General features: G+C 40.0%; 1 protein-coding gene across 5 annotated transcripts in view; it reads right to left on the bottom strand.

The window, feature by feature from the left end:
- The window catches only part of IL1RAPL2 (interleukin 1 receptor accessory protein like 2), a 396,678-nt gene that overhangs the window by 109,513 nt on the left and 270,568 nt on the right, over nucleotides 1-16,597 (bottom strand). For all 5 annotated transcript variants that reach the window (XM_074915420.1, XM_074915422.1, XM_074915421.1 and 2 more), the window contains one exon: nucleotides 4,935-5,009. In XM_074915420.1, coding sequence (XP_074771521.1) covers nucleotides 4,935-5,009 — 75 coding nt within the window. The remainder of the gene's footprint in view (nucleotides 1-4,934; nucleotides 5,010-16,597) is intronic.

The raw sequence follows: 16,597 nt of genomic DNA on the forward strand, positions 1-16,597 counted from the left end.
AGATCGTCTTGAATAGACAGGCTTGGTATGAAATGGATGTCTCTGAAAGATCTTGCAAATTCCTTTAAAAAATCATTATTATTTATTTTTAAGAAGAGGAGTCTCAGTGAAAATTAAGACTGCGGACAGTGAATGTAGTATCTTAAAAAGTATCAGCAAATGCATGGATTTTCACTTCCCAAATGACTCCTTCCAGTCAGTGCTTCAAACAGAAAGGACCTTTTTATAAAAAAAAACCACCCTATTTTAATTCTATTCCCATACCTGTCAGCAGATGTAACTTTGTGTATTCCCTTGCACTTGTTTTAGAGTAGCTCTATTGATCTGCTTAATAACTAGTCCCAAGGAATTGCACTGTTAAATCTTCTAGAAACAAAATCTTTCTGAACAGGTCAGCTATTAGGAAAAATGAGAATCCTCATAAACTATGTGTTTTCTTTCCTCAGCATGTTTAGAAGCAGAGAAACTATCATGACAGAAGTGAGTTAAACCCTTTGACATTTCCCCTTTCAGTAAATGAATTAACATAGATGTTTCTTGTTTTGTTTTCTAAGACTCCTGCTACATGTCTTAAGTAAATGCCTGAAAACAAAACCAGTACACAGTTGAAAAACAAATGACACATAAAGGATATATTCAATTAATATAGACACAAACATGCAAACATTCATTCCAGTCTCAACTAACTTACTCATAAGGAAAAGACTAATTTAACATTGCAGTCACTGCAATACATGGTACAGAATTAACAGACAGAATTAGCTTCTACTTTGATACTGCATTTTTAGCTTTTTTGATACTCTGGGGAACACACAAGTGTAAAACAGCAGCTATGCAAGCTAGGTGACTCTGGGAGCTGCTTATACAAAGACTAGCTAGATATAGCTCCTACAAGATCTTTACAGATCCTTGTCCAGTCAAGAATCAGCAGAGCAGAACTGTGCTTCCTCTCTTCCAAATACTTATGCCCCTGACACGCTGCTTTTACACCAGCTGAGAGCTGGCAGCGCAATAACTCACAGCTACCTAGGTCAGATTTGGGCTCCCTGGTGCTACCAGAATTGTGCAAAGGAGCTAGTTTAGAGAAAAAAACCTACTCTGTAATCATGTAATCAAAACACAAAGGACTGGTTATCGTTCTTTCCATGTTCTCAAAGCACTAAGAGTAATCAAAGTTAGCTGGGAAAGAATTTTTTTAAAAAATTAAGAAACCAGCAGAGTGATGTACCAACATGACACCTTAAGACTTGCAGCACAGCATGCTCCACTTACTGCCAGAACAGCTGTATGTGAAAATAGATAATAGATCTTTAAAACTTACTGCACCACAGCCTCAAGACTCCTGACTGAGGTTTTGATCTTTACTTTTCTAAATCACATATGGAGTTCCCTAACCTCCGGGATTTGGTATGAACAATCCATATACGCGCTTAGGTTTATATGGTCAATCAAAGCAACAGCAAGTACCTGCTTTAAAAAAAGGGGTCTTTGAACAACTACTTTGAACCACCATGGCATAAGCTTTAATAAATTCACATTCAGAGCTTTACATGGGAGACAGTCACATTTTACAAACGGAGTTTGTAAGAGTACAGAGTTACAGCACAAAGCTCTTCAAATGCAACCTTAAGGGCCTTCTGCTAAAGCCACACTATCTCCTGGGACAAAGACCTATATGTATTTTGGCTCATACTATCAAGCTTAATTTTAATGTCATGAAGACAACTTGGAGATATCTTTTTTTCAGGAAGAACACGATATTGATGTCATATATTTGGAAAAGCATATGCTGTATAAGTAAACATAATTTGTTAAAACCAAGATATAGTAAGATTAAATGTGCTGTATACTATTCAACCAAGAACTGTTACTACACCGACCCCACTACAAAGAGCTAAAAAACAGATAAAAAGGCATTTCTTAGTTTTGTTTTTATGAAAAAACATCAAATTAACAATAAAAAAAAAGATTCTGTCATCATTTTCTAGGTCAGTCCAGAGATGAAGTGACTATCTGACCCGATAAAGCATCCAAGACAGTGAAATTGGTTTGGACTATTTCTCTAGTCCTATGGGACGCTCTTTCGTCCTCCTGTCAATCCTCCTCTCTCTCTGGCTCTGTTTCTCCAGCACAAGCAAATACAAAAATAAGAAAGTTTCTACTTCTCACTAACCTTGATAGGGTTGGTTTTGATCTCTGTCACATTGCAAAGGAAAATGGAGAAAGCAAGAAGTACATTCATGCCCTTGAAGAAGAACAAGGCAGGCCCTGGACCATGTTTGAAGCCTGAAAGAACTCTTTTATTCACTGTCAATAAGAATTGTGCAACCTATTTTCATTTGATTCTTCTTATAAAAGCTGAAAGCCAGAAGGTGAATACTAAAGTCTGCAGTTGGGTCAAATAAGCTGCTAAAAAGTAAAGCCACTGCCTAGAGTTCTAGGAAGATTTTGCATTGCATTGTGCTAATTATTAAGGATAAAGATAGTAAAAAATTATTAATCTCCTCTGCTTAGCGTAAAGACAGATATTTCTTTAAAGATTAGTTTTCCAATAGAAATCTAAAATAATCTCTGCAGAACAAGTAGATGGATTAAACTCCATTTCTTTTGTAGTTTAGTGGCACATTCATACTTGCACAACCGCTGAAAAAGCAGGCATGCTGGGTGACTTGACTCCATGGGCTAAAGGCCCTGTAAAACACAGAAACTTTGCTTTAACTTCTAATAACGTACTGAAGAAAGTCACTTGTTCAAAACTCCGAGGAGCTTAACAAGATTTCAAAAAAGTATTCCAGCAGATGACCTTACATACAACTTTCTCCTCCATTACTTGCTGCGATCCAATAATTCACTTTCCTGCAAAGCTCTAGTACATAGTGAGGATCTGCAGCATATTGCAAAGGTCAGCACAGCCTCCCAGCCCAAAGCCACAGCTGGCCTCCACAAGATGAAGGTGGTCCCTGAGAATTTTCTAGCTCTATCTGCCATTTAAAATCAAGAGGGAAATCAATTAACTTAATTGTATGTTAAAGAAATAAGTTCAGGTTCCTCATAAGCATTAATCTTTTACACATAATATGAACATGGTTTAGTGGCAATAACCAAACCCATTAACATATCAGAAAAAAAAAAAAAGCACCATATGTAAATTCCCTGATTTTAGGGGACAACTGATGGATTACATTCCAGCATATAAAGATGCAAGATTTATATTTCCCTCTAGAGATATTCCAAAATCCTATTACTGAGCCATATCTCCCAGGATAGGAGGGGGTTTGTTTGTTTTAATTTTTTTTTTTTTTCTTTAATCAAACCTCTTTTTAATCAGTCAGAACAAAATGTTTTCATGGAGAAAAAAAAAAAAAAAGAAGAAATTCAGTGCAAAAACAACAGAGTCCTGATGGAACAGGGGAACTTGGAAGAGAAAATGAAGATGGAATAAAAATGCAGGAAACAAAGATGTGTGCTCTTTGATTGCCTTTATTACACAGATGTATGCAGGGACAGTTTGCTCCCAAAGGAAATCATTACAAAGTTGACTTTTAAGAAGCTGGACCAGGAGACTAAATTCAGCCTTTTGGGCTTATCCAAACTTCAGTGACTGTGTTTTGCTGTTAATTCTGGTGGGCTTTTGACTATGGCTTCAGACTAACTTTGTGTTTTCCCCTTTTAGGACCAATTTCTACTCAGTTACAGACATGTGAGTTCTGTGGAGGGGAACCTGAATATGCACATATGCTCCTGTCTGCAGAATTCATCTGGCATTGGCTGCTTCCCAGATCCACTGCTGTCTTCCCTGTGCAAGTCCTAACAGACTCCTGAGTCAGTCCAGGTACATGAGAAAAAAACTGATCTTTAAGATTAGCAAAGGTCACAAATGACTCATATTCTCACCACAATTCAACAACCACATACAAAAATTCAAGCCCCATTTTAAAATACTTCATAGCATCTTCAGTGCTTCACTGAAATTGTTAGGCACCTGGTTTAAAAACAAGAATGTGCCTTTGTACTCAGCTCAAATAGGACCCTGTAAGGTTTCACAACAAACAGCTTTACTGCAATATTATTAGCCCACTTAAAATGTTTCATTCTGACTCTGCTTGCCTTTAAACGCCATTCCACCACGGAATCCCAGCCAGCTTTAGTATAAAAGGAAGAAGAAAGTCAAACTCAAGAAGAAGGAAAAATGTCACAGCTTCAGCACAGTGAATAATCCACATCTGAAAGACATCTCTTGTAATTTAAGATCATGGCACTAGAGTCCTCAACAGCATCTCCAATTCTGCCTCTCAAAATTAGAAATCTATTTTCAAGTCACTGGAAAAAAATCTGGAACTTCCAAGCTGAGCAGTTCTTTCAGCATCAAGATGCCCCACAGTTCCCCAAACTGAGCAGAACTCTCTAACATCAGTTTCTCAACATGAGAGAAAATACAGGCTGCCAGCTGAGATCTGGAGATGTGCATTCACAGAAGAATATGTAATGGGAGTGAGAAAAGCATACAAGCATTTTAGTCAAAAGCCCTTCCTGGTAAGCATTCAGAACAACCTGAAAATGCACTGTTTTACACTAACTTTTAAAGGAATCAGCACTTATTTTATGAGACTATTTGTCTTACAGTGAACATCAACTGATCAATACAACACCAGTGTAGACATATATTACCCTATCAATCATATGTTAAAAAGAGCAGCAGCACTTTATACTTAATACCCAATGTAACCAATTAAGACTGCCATCCCCTGATGTTACACAAGTTCATTCCCTTAAATTGCCATAGCAGTAAATTCTACAGTTATAAATGAGAAGCTGCAAATTGATTTATTTGCATATAATAACAGTACCACTAAACCTTTCTTACCACTTTCAATTTTTCCCATCTGCTACCAGAGTGGAAGTTTAGGATCTATTATTCCCAGAAGGGGACTTACCCAGCTGGACATCTATAACAGTTGGCTGGTTCTCCATGGGGAACAATGGCTTTGGAGGTTTGTCTGTGAGTAAAGCTAGAAAAGAAAATGAGAAAATGTAATGGAAAAATTGAGACCAATGACCGCAAAAGAAAAGCTCTGTCATGTAAACAATCAAAGGTTTGTACACTTGATGGCATGTAAACATTTATTACATAATACGGCTGTTACACTGCCAATGCGTTACCACTTTTCTTGTGGCTGTGGTGGCCCACTGATTCAACAGAAATAAGGTATTTAAAGAATTACATTTTTAAAACAAAGCAGTAAAACACTTTTAATCTACATATAACTAGGTCAAGCATTTTGGATCTCACCTTGCAAAGTTAACACAATTAATTTGAAATGCCAACCAAATCTATTTCAGTGTGACCAGTTCCAACATGTCTTTATGCTTGCCCAAAGCAGTATTTAGATGTTCAAAGAAAACTTGCACATAATTTTGTCTGATGAAGCCCAGCAGCTTCACACCTAGCCTACAGTCCCACCCAACCGGGTGGGGCACCTGGACCCTCTTCTCAGACCTTCATGGGGACCCTGCCCTCTGCTATACAGACATACCTCCACCTGAGAGCAGGAAGCAATACCCCAGCCTGACCCCACCAGGGGGGCGCAGAGTCCAGGGAGGCCACTCAGGCACAGCCAGCACTGGACACTGGCCTCCTGACCCACACTGAGAGCTTAGTGCCAGATAGTGCAGATAAGATTTGTAAATTGGGGTTGGCTTGGAATAAATGACTGAGTATTCCTGGAGATGGGGAGAACTGTTTTTACTCAAATACAGCGTCTTGCACCATGTGAAAATAAACATCTCAAAATTACTTCCAAACTTTTCCAGTTAAAATTAATCAACTGAAATTATTTCGTCTGAGTTTGTAAAACGAATTTGCATTTTTCAATAAAAGACTAAGGTGAAATTGCCCTGATCTCCTCAGAAACCTCAGCACTTACTGAAACGAGACTACCCAGATGTTTGGTAGCTCAAGCTGAGAGTTGCCCGTGGCTGGGGCAGCAGGTCTCCCTGAACCAAGTGGAGGGAGCTCAAGCTCTTCAAGCTCCTGGCCTATGCTCCCACCTCAGCCTGAGCCATTGGCGTGCTGGGAGGACATCTCTCCCCATCAATGGTTCAACACACCTTCCCTAGGGCTGAGTGGCTGAAGCAGAGGTGCAGCAGTCACACCTTTCACTAATGTTGACTCTAATAACCAGCTATTAAGTGCCAGATGTGTAAAACTGGAGGTAGCTGAATTATTCTGCTACAAAAAAAAAACCCAAAACAACCTACAAAACATTTTTACATCCTACAGAAAATGACAAGGTATTAAAGAAATCTACAGAAAATGACAGGTATTAAAGAAATACCTGTTTGATTCTGCTTTAGAGTTGACATTATTTTTTGAACTCCTTAAGAACTGATTGTCAGCACAATCCACTTCCCCAGTTCCATTTAAATGAAAATGGGGTTCCTTCCACTGATGCTACAGCCATGCTTTGCTTATCACAAAATAGGCATTTCAGTAACAGCAGCCAACATTTCAGATCAAAATCTCGTGTGTTTGTAAGAAGAACTCCTTGTGCAGTTTAACCACAAGGACAACGCAGGAATCACTGAAGTGATTTAAACAGCATGTTACTAAGACTAAAACCACAAACAGAACTCAGAATGAAAGATATATGGGAAATTCTGTTAACGAGAATTCAGCAGAATTCAGAAATGCTCATCCAGTGCAAAGTCACAAAGAAGACTGACCCAAAAGCAACATCAAGGCTACCTGTACAATTGTACTATTTGGGGATTAGCCTGTAAGTAGAAAATTTCTGGCAGAAACAAATAATTAATTTGCTGTGCTAATGCACTTAAGACATCCAAATGTCATTAGAGAATAAGGCTAAAGTACTGCCAAACCCATATGTGTAAGTACAGTCTAACTACTTGCTTTTTAAGGAATTTCAATCCTAACCAAAGCTGAAAACTTCTAAGTAGGAGTTTTGGGCATCAAACCCAAGGGACTTTGGAACACATTCAACTGATCATTTTTTAAGCAACATATGCTTTTAAATTGTTAAAAGCTTTTGAGATGCTCTTCCTCATAAAATCCCATTGCATCCAAGGGGAAAATGGATAACTATTTCTCCAGCTTCTCCACAAATCCCACCCTCCTTCAAACAGTATGTTTCTCACTTGAAGGTCATACCTGCTTCGAGTGAAGCTCATTCCCAACACTCCAAGAAAAAAGTAACATTCTTCAGGAAGACCCAATACACTGATAGAACATTTGGTAAGGGGAAACATGAGAATACATTTTCATTGCTGACATTTTCTGTCCAACACGTGTAAGAGCTCTGCTTTTCTTATACTACAATTCCTCACATGAAAAACCCTGGTCTATAAATAATAAGTTAGCAAGAAGCAAGAGCCACTAGACTAGAATTACATTAGTTGAACTGTAACCTGCTGCCAGCTATAAGGACCTCTTCATAGGTATTGCTTGCTATTTTCTCTCAATTCATCACAGAAAATTAGAGGTAGTATTGTCTGTCTCTGGCATCTGCTGAGGAGAAACCTCCTCACTAGAGTTATAACCCGACAATATTGCTTTTCTGCAATTTTGGTTTTGGTTTCTTTATTGGTTTTTATACGGTCTAGGCAGATTTCCTTAGAACACTCGCTGGAAGGAGAGAGGAAAAGGAAGTACTACAAAAGTATTAAAAATTTAACCATGTTGTAAATTGCCTCTGTGCAACTGAGGTCTGTAACTTCCTAAAAGATTGAGCCAAGAATCTCTCGAAAAGGCATTCTGCCCTAGGAAGTGCACAATTCAGACTTCTTAGGAATGCAACATGTTGGCCTGTAAATGCAGGAGCACCCCAGATGCTCAGCACAGAGAGAAGAGAATGGCTACTGCCAGAGACATGCAGCTATTTGCTGCAGCTTCCACATGGGCCTGCTGCAAAATGCGCTGGAGGGAGTGGAAAGGTCACAGTGGCTGCAAAGGGTTTGGGGGTTTTAACCTTAGTACTAACGGAATCAAACCAAACCCTTTGTCCAGACTAGCAACACTCTCACCAACTGTTTTTACAGGACTCCTACACGAGACTTTGGGATGTATTTAAAGCTCAGCACACACTAAGACCTTGTAAGTAAAGGCTGAAATGGAGAAAGAGATCAGCTTGAGAACACAATTTTAAACAACTTGATATACTAGGTAAATTTTGGTCTGTGTGGAAATTTAACGGGGGGGGGGGGGGGGGGGGGGGGGGGGGGCAGGATCTAACCCCACAAAACCTTGCATCCTAGTTGAGTGTCACCCCTTCTACTTTGTGAAGAGCCTCAACAGATTTTCACTTTCTGATATATTATGAACACTTTTTTTCCTTTTTTCCTCAAGTTTGTCAAGGCTTTTGTTGCTACGTTTCTTTAGACTTGTATTGTTTTTCATCTCTGGTACTAAACTGTGCATTGTAGGATGTGGAGGAAGCTTGCTGGGGTAGCTGCATCCATGCTGTGCCAGTGTGCTCAGGCTTTCCTTGCTTAATGTACTTTTTATATCTGATTCCCACCTGCACCCTTTGTAAATCCATCTGACCAGGGCTTCCTCCCATTTCCCTTAGCTTTACTTGCAGGCTTTGGATGTTTTCTAAATGTGCTCCTGCGTGTCACATTTTAAATAGTTATATTTTGCCATATTGTTCTTGGTGAGTAATCATTATAATGAACCAGCAGCCTGTCAGAGCTTTTTATGTAGGAATTGAGATGGCCCAAAGGGATTTTGAATCTAGAAGGCAATGAAATGCTGGCTCTTCAATGTCATATGTGTTTACAGAAAACAAAAGCCATTCTTATTTTAGAGGTCAGACATCAGATCACTTATTCACCTTATTAAATTCACTCTTAGTCCTTCTTAAATAGTAAGGCAGTATAAAACATTCTCAGCTTCGAGGGATTCTAATCTTTCATGATCTCTGTACTTGACAGAAGTCCATAAACAACCTTTATGCAAAAGCCCATTCCTCTAAGAGAAGTTTCTTTAATTCTCAGAACAGTTTTATAGGTGTGTGGCGCACTGAGTTCCTGCCTTTCTAGAAGAGGAAGCAGAACAAAGAGTTAATGCTGTTACTATATCAACATATCTTTAATAAAGCTAACAGTATTATGCATTCTCATCTAACTCTTACTTCACCTCCCACAAAGCCACTTTAAATTAAAACAACTACATACACTGCAAACACTCTTCCTATTATTAAAGGCACAGCAGCATTTCTGCAAAGAAATATGCACATACCTCATCAACTCTCATAGGAAAAACTTGGATAGAGTTATCTAGTTTTTCATTTTTTTCCAGACCCTTGGAACATGCCATGCCCCTGGGCTGCTCTGAGCAGCAATACATACATGATGAAGCCACCAGAACATGTCAGTTCCCCAAAGCAACAATTCCTGCAGCCACACAGACAGACCTACCTTTGCAAGACACAAGGTCTGACAACGAAGCACACTAAGTGGATTCAATGCCTTTACTTGCCATTCTAGAATTTCATCCTGGGAACAGGCTGGAACAGCTTTGGCTGCATTTGTTTATCCAAGCATCAGCTGATACAGTACACTACTGAATTAAGACTTAGAGGACGGCTCATGCAGGGCTTCTGTGCTTTGTGCCAGGCTAACACCAGGCTACCTGGGGCATCGCTCGAAGTCACAGGTGCTAGATGACAAGCTGCAAAGACATTTTTTTTATCCAGAGGCACCTGACAATGCATGTGCCTCCCATAAGAGACTGGCGGACATGGCCAGAGGCTGTTTAGCAGCCAGACTGCTAGATGGCTGCTTAAAGTGCTCTTTCCTTCTATTACATTCTCCGCATTAAAAAGTGATACACAAACTTTAAAACAATAATCAATGCCTGTGATTGCAGCAACAATTGTCATGGATTTTTTTCCAGAAGAGATTTAAAGGCACAGTGTCGTACAAATCAATACACCATTAGGTCCTCTACAACGTTCATCCAGGTACATTTTCTTTCCCAGAAGACGATACTTTTATTCTCTTTTTTCACATGCATAAGGAATATACTATCCCACGAGAAGTGCCTCAGAAAATCAGAGGAGAGATCTGCAAAAGATACAGTCTCTCCAATTAGTTACACAGTGATCTTTATAAGAACATGACTTTCTGCACAGGGCAATGTCTAGCTACCCACAGGACCAGCTGAAGAAGAAAACAGCCTTGAAGCTTCTGCTTCTAAGTACCAGTGCAGCATAAGAGCCTAGAGGCTCGTTTTTTCCCATCACAGCCTTACTGTTCCAGAAATCTCTCATTCTGTATTCAAACATGTATCTGACACATTAATGAGTTCTCTTGAAAAAGCAGAAAGCAGTTGAAAACAAACAGCCTTAGGATATCATTACTTAGGGATAAGCAATGATAACCAGCTAAAAAAACTCCCAGGCATCTCAGTAAGCACCAGTTCCTTCACAGTTTGCTATTTGACACAGCTCTGTTTCCCTACACTATTTCCTACCTCCCCTCCGCAGCCGCCTCACAGTACTCTCCCCGCTCCAGTCAGGCTTTAACGGCAACCACAGTGAGAGACAGACAGCCCAAGCTGTTGCTATAATGAACACAAAGTCTCTTACTGCAATTTTTGGGTGGTTCGGCTAAACACTACTTCTGAAATTAACGCAGATCAGCTTCTCCTGTGCCATGCAAAGGCATACTCTAATCCAACAGGCATCACCTGTGCTCCAAGAACGTGAATGGCTGCCAGTGTGAAGTCAGCCAGCACCAGGGTCATGCACTGAAATCCAGCTGCTTATATTCTGAAGGCCCTCTTTCTTGTGACACAGCACAGCTGGAGTGTTTCCAGACTACATAACTCTTCTAAGGGTGATGAAGGTAGAAGGCTAAAAATATTAACTCACATGTGGCTAACAACTGGTCAAATGTTAGCAAAGGGTTTTCTTCTTCTTCTTCCTCAGGGTGGATAATGACTTTTCTTGTGATAAGCACCCAAAGGACATTTGCTGTTCTGTAATTTTGCTATTGGTGTACCTCCTGGGTATTTGTTCTTAATTTGTGATGATGAAAGGAAAAATTATCCAAATATGAAGCAGAATGCAGGGAATCTAACAAAATTGCTTCAGATCTTCTGTGAGACAACTACATGCCAACCTACTTCCTTCAATCAAAGGATCTGGCGTTTTCCCACCATTAATTAACACAGAGCCTGTAGTATCATTCAATCAAGAATGTGACTAACCTTTTGACAGCAGAACTGATCTGTTTGAATAGCATCCTCTGGGGCAAATAACAGCATGCCAAATCCTTAATCTGAAACTAGCTTGTACCCAAAGCTAAGCTTTGTTCACTCCTAGTTCAAATACACATGCTTCCAGGCATGGCTTAGATCTACTTTGGCAACTAAAAATCTTGGCAGTGACACTGCAACTTTCACACCATAGATGAAGATGGAACTAACTGCGTACAAAACGCTAAATCAATATGTTAACCAGAGGGCACATGTTGCTAAGAGAAGATCAGCATTATACCTTTTAAAAAAAAATGTACCTAACTCCCTTTGGCTCATCTAAAACCCCAGCTTGTGCCAACAGATTCCTCAGTGGCTGACAGTAAAATGCTTCAGGTCTGACCTCCTTTATGTTGCTGCTTACACATAAGCAAATGTGTGAGCCAGTTGTACAGATGTAAACGTAAATGTGACAGCTATAGTCTTTGCTGCCAGGAACTGAACTGTGCACTTGCAGCGTTAAAAGCTTGTCTAAAGAGCCAAGGATTCCCCCCGGACTTGTAGTAAGTATCCTCTGTGGACTGAGCCTCTAACACACGTTCACCAGCAAGTCCCGCCATCAGATCAGACTGAACACTTCTCATTTTCTTGGCACAGCAGTAAATTACCATGCAAGGTGAAAAGCAACGCATTCATTAAAAAATGCAACTTTGTGAGGTTGTGTGTATAGGGGGACATTGTTCCCTGGTTAGCTGTATTGTAATGTGTTCTACCAGTCAGTCAAAACACACTTTTTCAGCACTGAGCTATTGTGCTGCCTCTCCTCCACCACAATATCAAGCTGACAAAACGATTGCACCTCCATCCATCATTTGCTGTAGCAGAAATAAAGTCATTGCCACAAAAAGTTGTCAAAGGATAAATGTCTCCACCTTTGAAAATAAACACTGAACACTTATTCTCAATAAGCTCAAACTCAATAAGCTCAGAACTTGTGTGGAAGCCAGGAGTCATTAACCAGGGACAAAGAGTTGTTCTCTATTTATTACTATTTGAGCAGGAAATGCATCTTTTGGGACAATGGGGTGAAATGATACAGCAACTTGATGCCCCCCCCTCTCCCGCCCTTTGCCACCACCACCACCATGAATAACACTTTCTGAAAACTCTACGTGGGATCAAGAGTGCCTTAATGTGCTGTTTGGCCTGCCCCTGTGGGACAATTTTCTGCAAGAAGAAGTTTTAACATTTTTATATTAGGAGTAAATAATTGGAATTCATCACATGAATTCTTTTTATGACATAGAAAGAAGGACAACACAATCACAGTTTTAAGGAAGACGCTGTGTCCATGCTGAAATGGAGCTCACAAGGGAAATGAATTTTAAGGCACTCAAATGCTCTTGGATCATTACTGGTGGTTTGGATTCTAACCCATTGAGTCCTCAATGACTTGGAACAGACCCATGTTTGACAGATCATACTACTGGCATCAAGAAGAAGCTGACCATGACCATGGCCCCCTGACTTTGAGAGCAGTCAGAATCCTAAACAACTAGTTGTGTCTGTCCTGTTCTCGCCAGCTGCTCCAACAGCTTCTACTGCAGGCACGATCTTGCAGCCCATGGTAACTGTTTAAAACTAGTAACAGCAGCTGGCGATTTCAGGTGTGAAATCACCTCTGAACAAGAAGTCTTGCTGCTAGTCTTCTCACCTAAGGCATCTTCAGTTACTGCACACATGATGCTATCAGAGTGCATGGAGATAGCCAAACTGCTTTGGGAAGAAGGGCAGGAGCATCGGCTACTAGATGTTGAATTCATGGAAACATTAAGAAAAGTAGAAATGAACTAGTATTTGGGTTTGGGATCTTCTGGTTTTCAGATTTGTGCAGGACCTTCTTCCCCCTTCAAACAAGATAATCACATCATGTAGGGCTGTAGAAAACAAAATGGTGAGATTCTGGTGGAACTTAGGCAACAGAATATGTCTTAGGAGGACTCTGGTGAAGTGGAATAGTAACAAGAGCATAGATTGCACGTTACTGAAGCACAGATGGCAAAATCCCACAAGGCGCCCATCACAAAGTAATTACAACAGGGCTGAACACTTAACACTACTGCAATATACATGTTAAATGTCAGTGGCAGCTGACTGTTACACACCTCCTGATGTGAAACATTCAGTGACACTGATGGTAGTGTTACTATCAGTGCTGCCACAAGTCATTGCAAGGTGGGTGCTGGAAAGTAGAAGAATTCTGTGTTAGCAAGGCTCTCACTCTACTGATGCTATCAAGTTTCCTTAACCTGCTGTTGCCAACACACCTTTCTTTTCAGTGCATTCTACATTTCACAGATTGGATTAGATTATGCATCATCATTTTATTCCTTTCCTAAATGTGGATTGTGCAGCTTGCTTTTATGAAGCAAGGATGAGTTTCCTCCAAAGTGGAGAAAAAAGTGTAATAAATTGTTACTAAATGTAGATTACATTTCTCTGCAATATAATTCATTAAAATCTCAAATGGAGTGTGCTTTATTTAATGAACGGAGTGTATTTAACACAAAGGATACATCATTTCATCTGCACTCAAAATGTTTCTCTTGGACTCTGAGCCGAAATAAGATGCTTGAAATTACCCTCTATTTCAAGGAGAACCGCAAAGAACATTTTATGACACTTTATCTTTTGGCTTTTTTAATTCTTTTTTCTTTCTGTCTTATAAAAAAGTAAAGATGTGGTGACAGATGAAGCCAGATCCCATCATCCATCTTGAAAGGACAGCTGGAGACTTTGCATGCAAATGAAAGCTATCATTCTTGTCAACCTGAAGCCAGGGTACCAAAAGCCTGCAGTCCACAACCAATTAACATTCCATGATCTATGTGACCACTTGTGCACAGTGAACTCCTGCACCACAGCACAACCCCAGCGACATGAAGTAGCGTGGAGTGGACTTTATGCATTGTTTTAATAAAACTCAAGCCAATCCACTATTGTCTAAAACTTAAAACTTTGTATTAAATATGGAGAGCGTATCAAAAGAGAATTATTGTGGATGAGGAATGCCAGCTGAACTAAGTATTAAGCACCTATGGTACTATATCTAGTCAAAACAATGGGTGCTCTTTTTAGGGCTGGGAAAAGCCATCTCCAAGCTCAATAGCAGCCTCCAGCCAGTGCACACCACAACGAGGAGCCGGTGCCATTTTACCATCTCTCATAATTTGCTGTTTCAGGCAACTGCATGCCTCACCTGTGTCCTGAGATAACTTCGAGTCAAAACCTTTTATACGAACCAAACATTTCTGTGTAGTTTTTCAAAGAGGACAGAGCTACTGAAGATCAACATTAAAAATGTATTTCACTTGAAGTCTCAAAAGCAGTAGAGACCATTTAGAACTTGTACTTTGGACATGATTAGATGTTGCACAGTGTAACAGCTCAGTCTGCTTTGATGTTCAGCAGGACCATTACAATTTCAAAGCAGCCATAGTGCAAACAATTTTGAATGGAATTTCTATTGTAGGTTTTTTAGATTAATAACATTCAGAAGTAAGAAACATGGACACTTCTGTTAAGTCATCTCTTGCCAAATGATTTCCCTCCACAGGGGGTTAATGAGTAGGTTTCCCCCTGCCCCATCCAGCCTATTCATTCTGATGCATTCTTTGGATTAGCACCCTGGCTTCTAAAGCTTGCTACAGTGATGAAAAATGTTACTATACTTGACAAGGAAAACCTTTTTATAAAATGTTTATGCAATATTTATGTAGATTCTTTCTCTCTAATTTGCCTTCAAAAGCTGCAAAATATATTCCACCAGGTTTCACTATTATTTTTTTCTAATTTTACCACTGAAGAATTTTTGACTCATACTATTCACTCAGCACATGTAGCACTGCTAAGAAAAAACTGGGCCAAACTGAGTCATTATTGGTTGGATAAGCAGGAAAATTTAAAAAAGCAGGCATAATATAGGCCTCTAAAGAAATCATAGATACACTCACTACTGTTTATCCTGCCTCATGACTGAAGATAAAGAAAATGTGAATCTTCTGATGAAAGAAATTGCTTTAAGAAATGAAGGAGATATTTATCCCATGAAATGTGTCATTTTATCTGAGGCAAAGGATTTGTAAGAATTAACAAAAAAAGCAGCATCCATAAAAATCTCTGGCAGGACAACCCATTTTCAGACTCAACACTGCAACCTCCCACCACTTGCATTAGGGTCTGTACCAGCTGAGGAGAAGCAGAACAGCCCCCCGTGATTGGTGTGGGACCTGAGTCTTTCCGTATCAGCTGCTATTAAACACAGGGAAGTTTTCTGATCTGAGAATGCAATTTCTTTTCTACAAAAATACACTGAATATGCACAAAGCACTGCCTCAAAGAAAGATGCTATGGGAAACTTCATAGCTTTGATAAAACAAGTTCTAGATAAATGACTCGCATCCTAAGTCAGTAGGCACACTCTCACCCCATGCATCAGGTTTACAGGGGGCAATGACTCAACAATAAACGTAATATTTTAAGACTAGCATATTACTTGAAAATGTTTAATGGTCATCAGAGATGCAAAGAATGGCAAACAAACCTCCAAGGGGAACATGACTAAAGGCTGCCCAGGGAGCTATACGTACAAAAAGCACGAGGACAAATGTCATTCCAGTGCCCACTGGTGCACCTCTGCACAGCCCCATTAACAAGCCCAGTGACATGCAGCACAGCTGAGAGTAACAAATTAACTTCCCATGAAACAATTCAAAGACCTTGTGGCAACACTAAAAGCAATGGAAAAAAGTGAAGACGGCCAAAAAAACCGTCATTGGGACTATACTTGTTCTGAATCTATGTGACCATTGCTAAGCAGGATGTCAACACTCCAGACATTTATATCAGAGGAGTATAAAATAAACTTGACAGCAGAGTAAGTGATGGATTATACCTGTCCCACAGGTCAATTTGGGCACAGGTTATACTGTATGCAGCAGAAACTGCAGGAGGGCCTAGCTTCCAAATCCCCTGACATGTGAGATTAGACAGTCCTGCAGGCACTTGAAATGGCTGCAGATAAGGATTTAATCCTTCAGTGCATTTCCTCCATCCTTTATTAAAAGATGATCATTCAATCGAGAAAAAAATAGGAAAAAACAATGAAAAGAGCCAAAAAACATGAAGCAGAAAAAGAGGTGAGGCGAGGCATGCACCCTATTTTCATTAACAGATCAGCACCAAGTTTCTGCTCAGCCAAGGCAAATACACACAAAGTGTGTGGGAAGGGGGATTTGCGGCCCCCCCCCCCCCCCCCCCCCCCCCCCCGCCTTGGTGGACAGGGCACTACGAGCTCTCTGTGAACGGTGCATGGACATA

Source organism: Athene noctua, chromosome 11, assembly GCF_965140245.1.
Source record: "Athene noctua chromosome 11, bAthNoc1.hap1.1, whole genome shotgun sequence".
Lineage (NCBI taxonomy): Eukaryota > Metazoa > Chordata > Aves > Strigiformes > Strigidae > Athene > Athene noctua.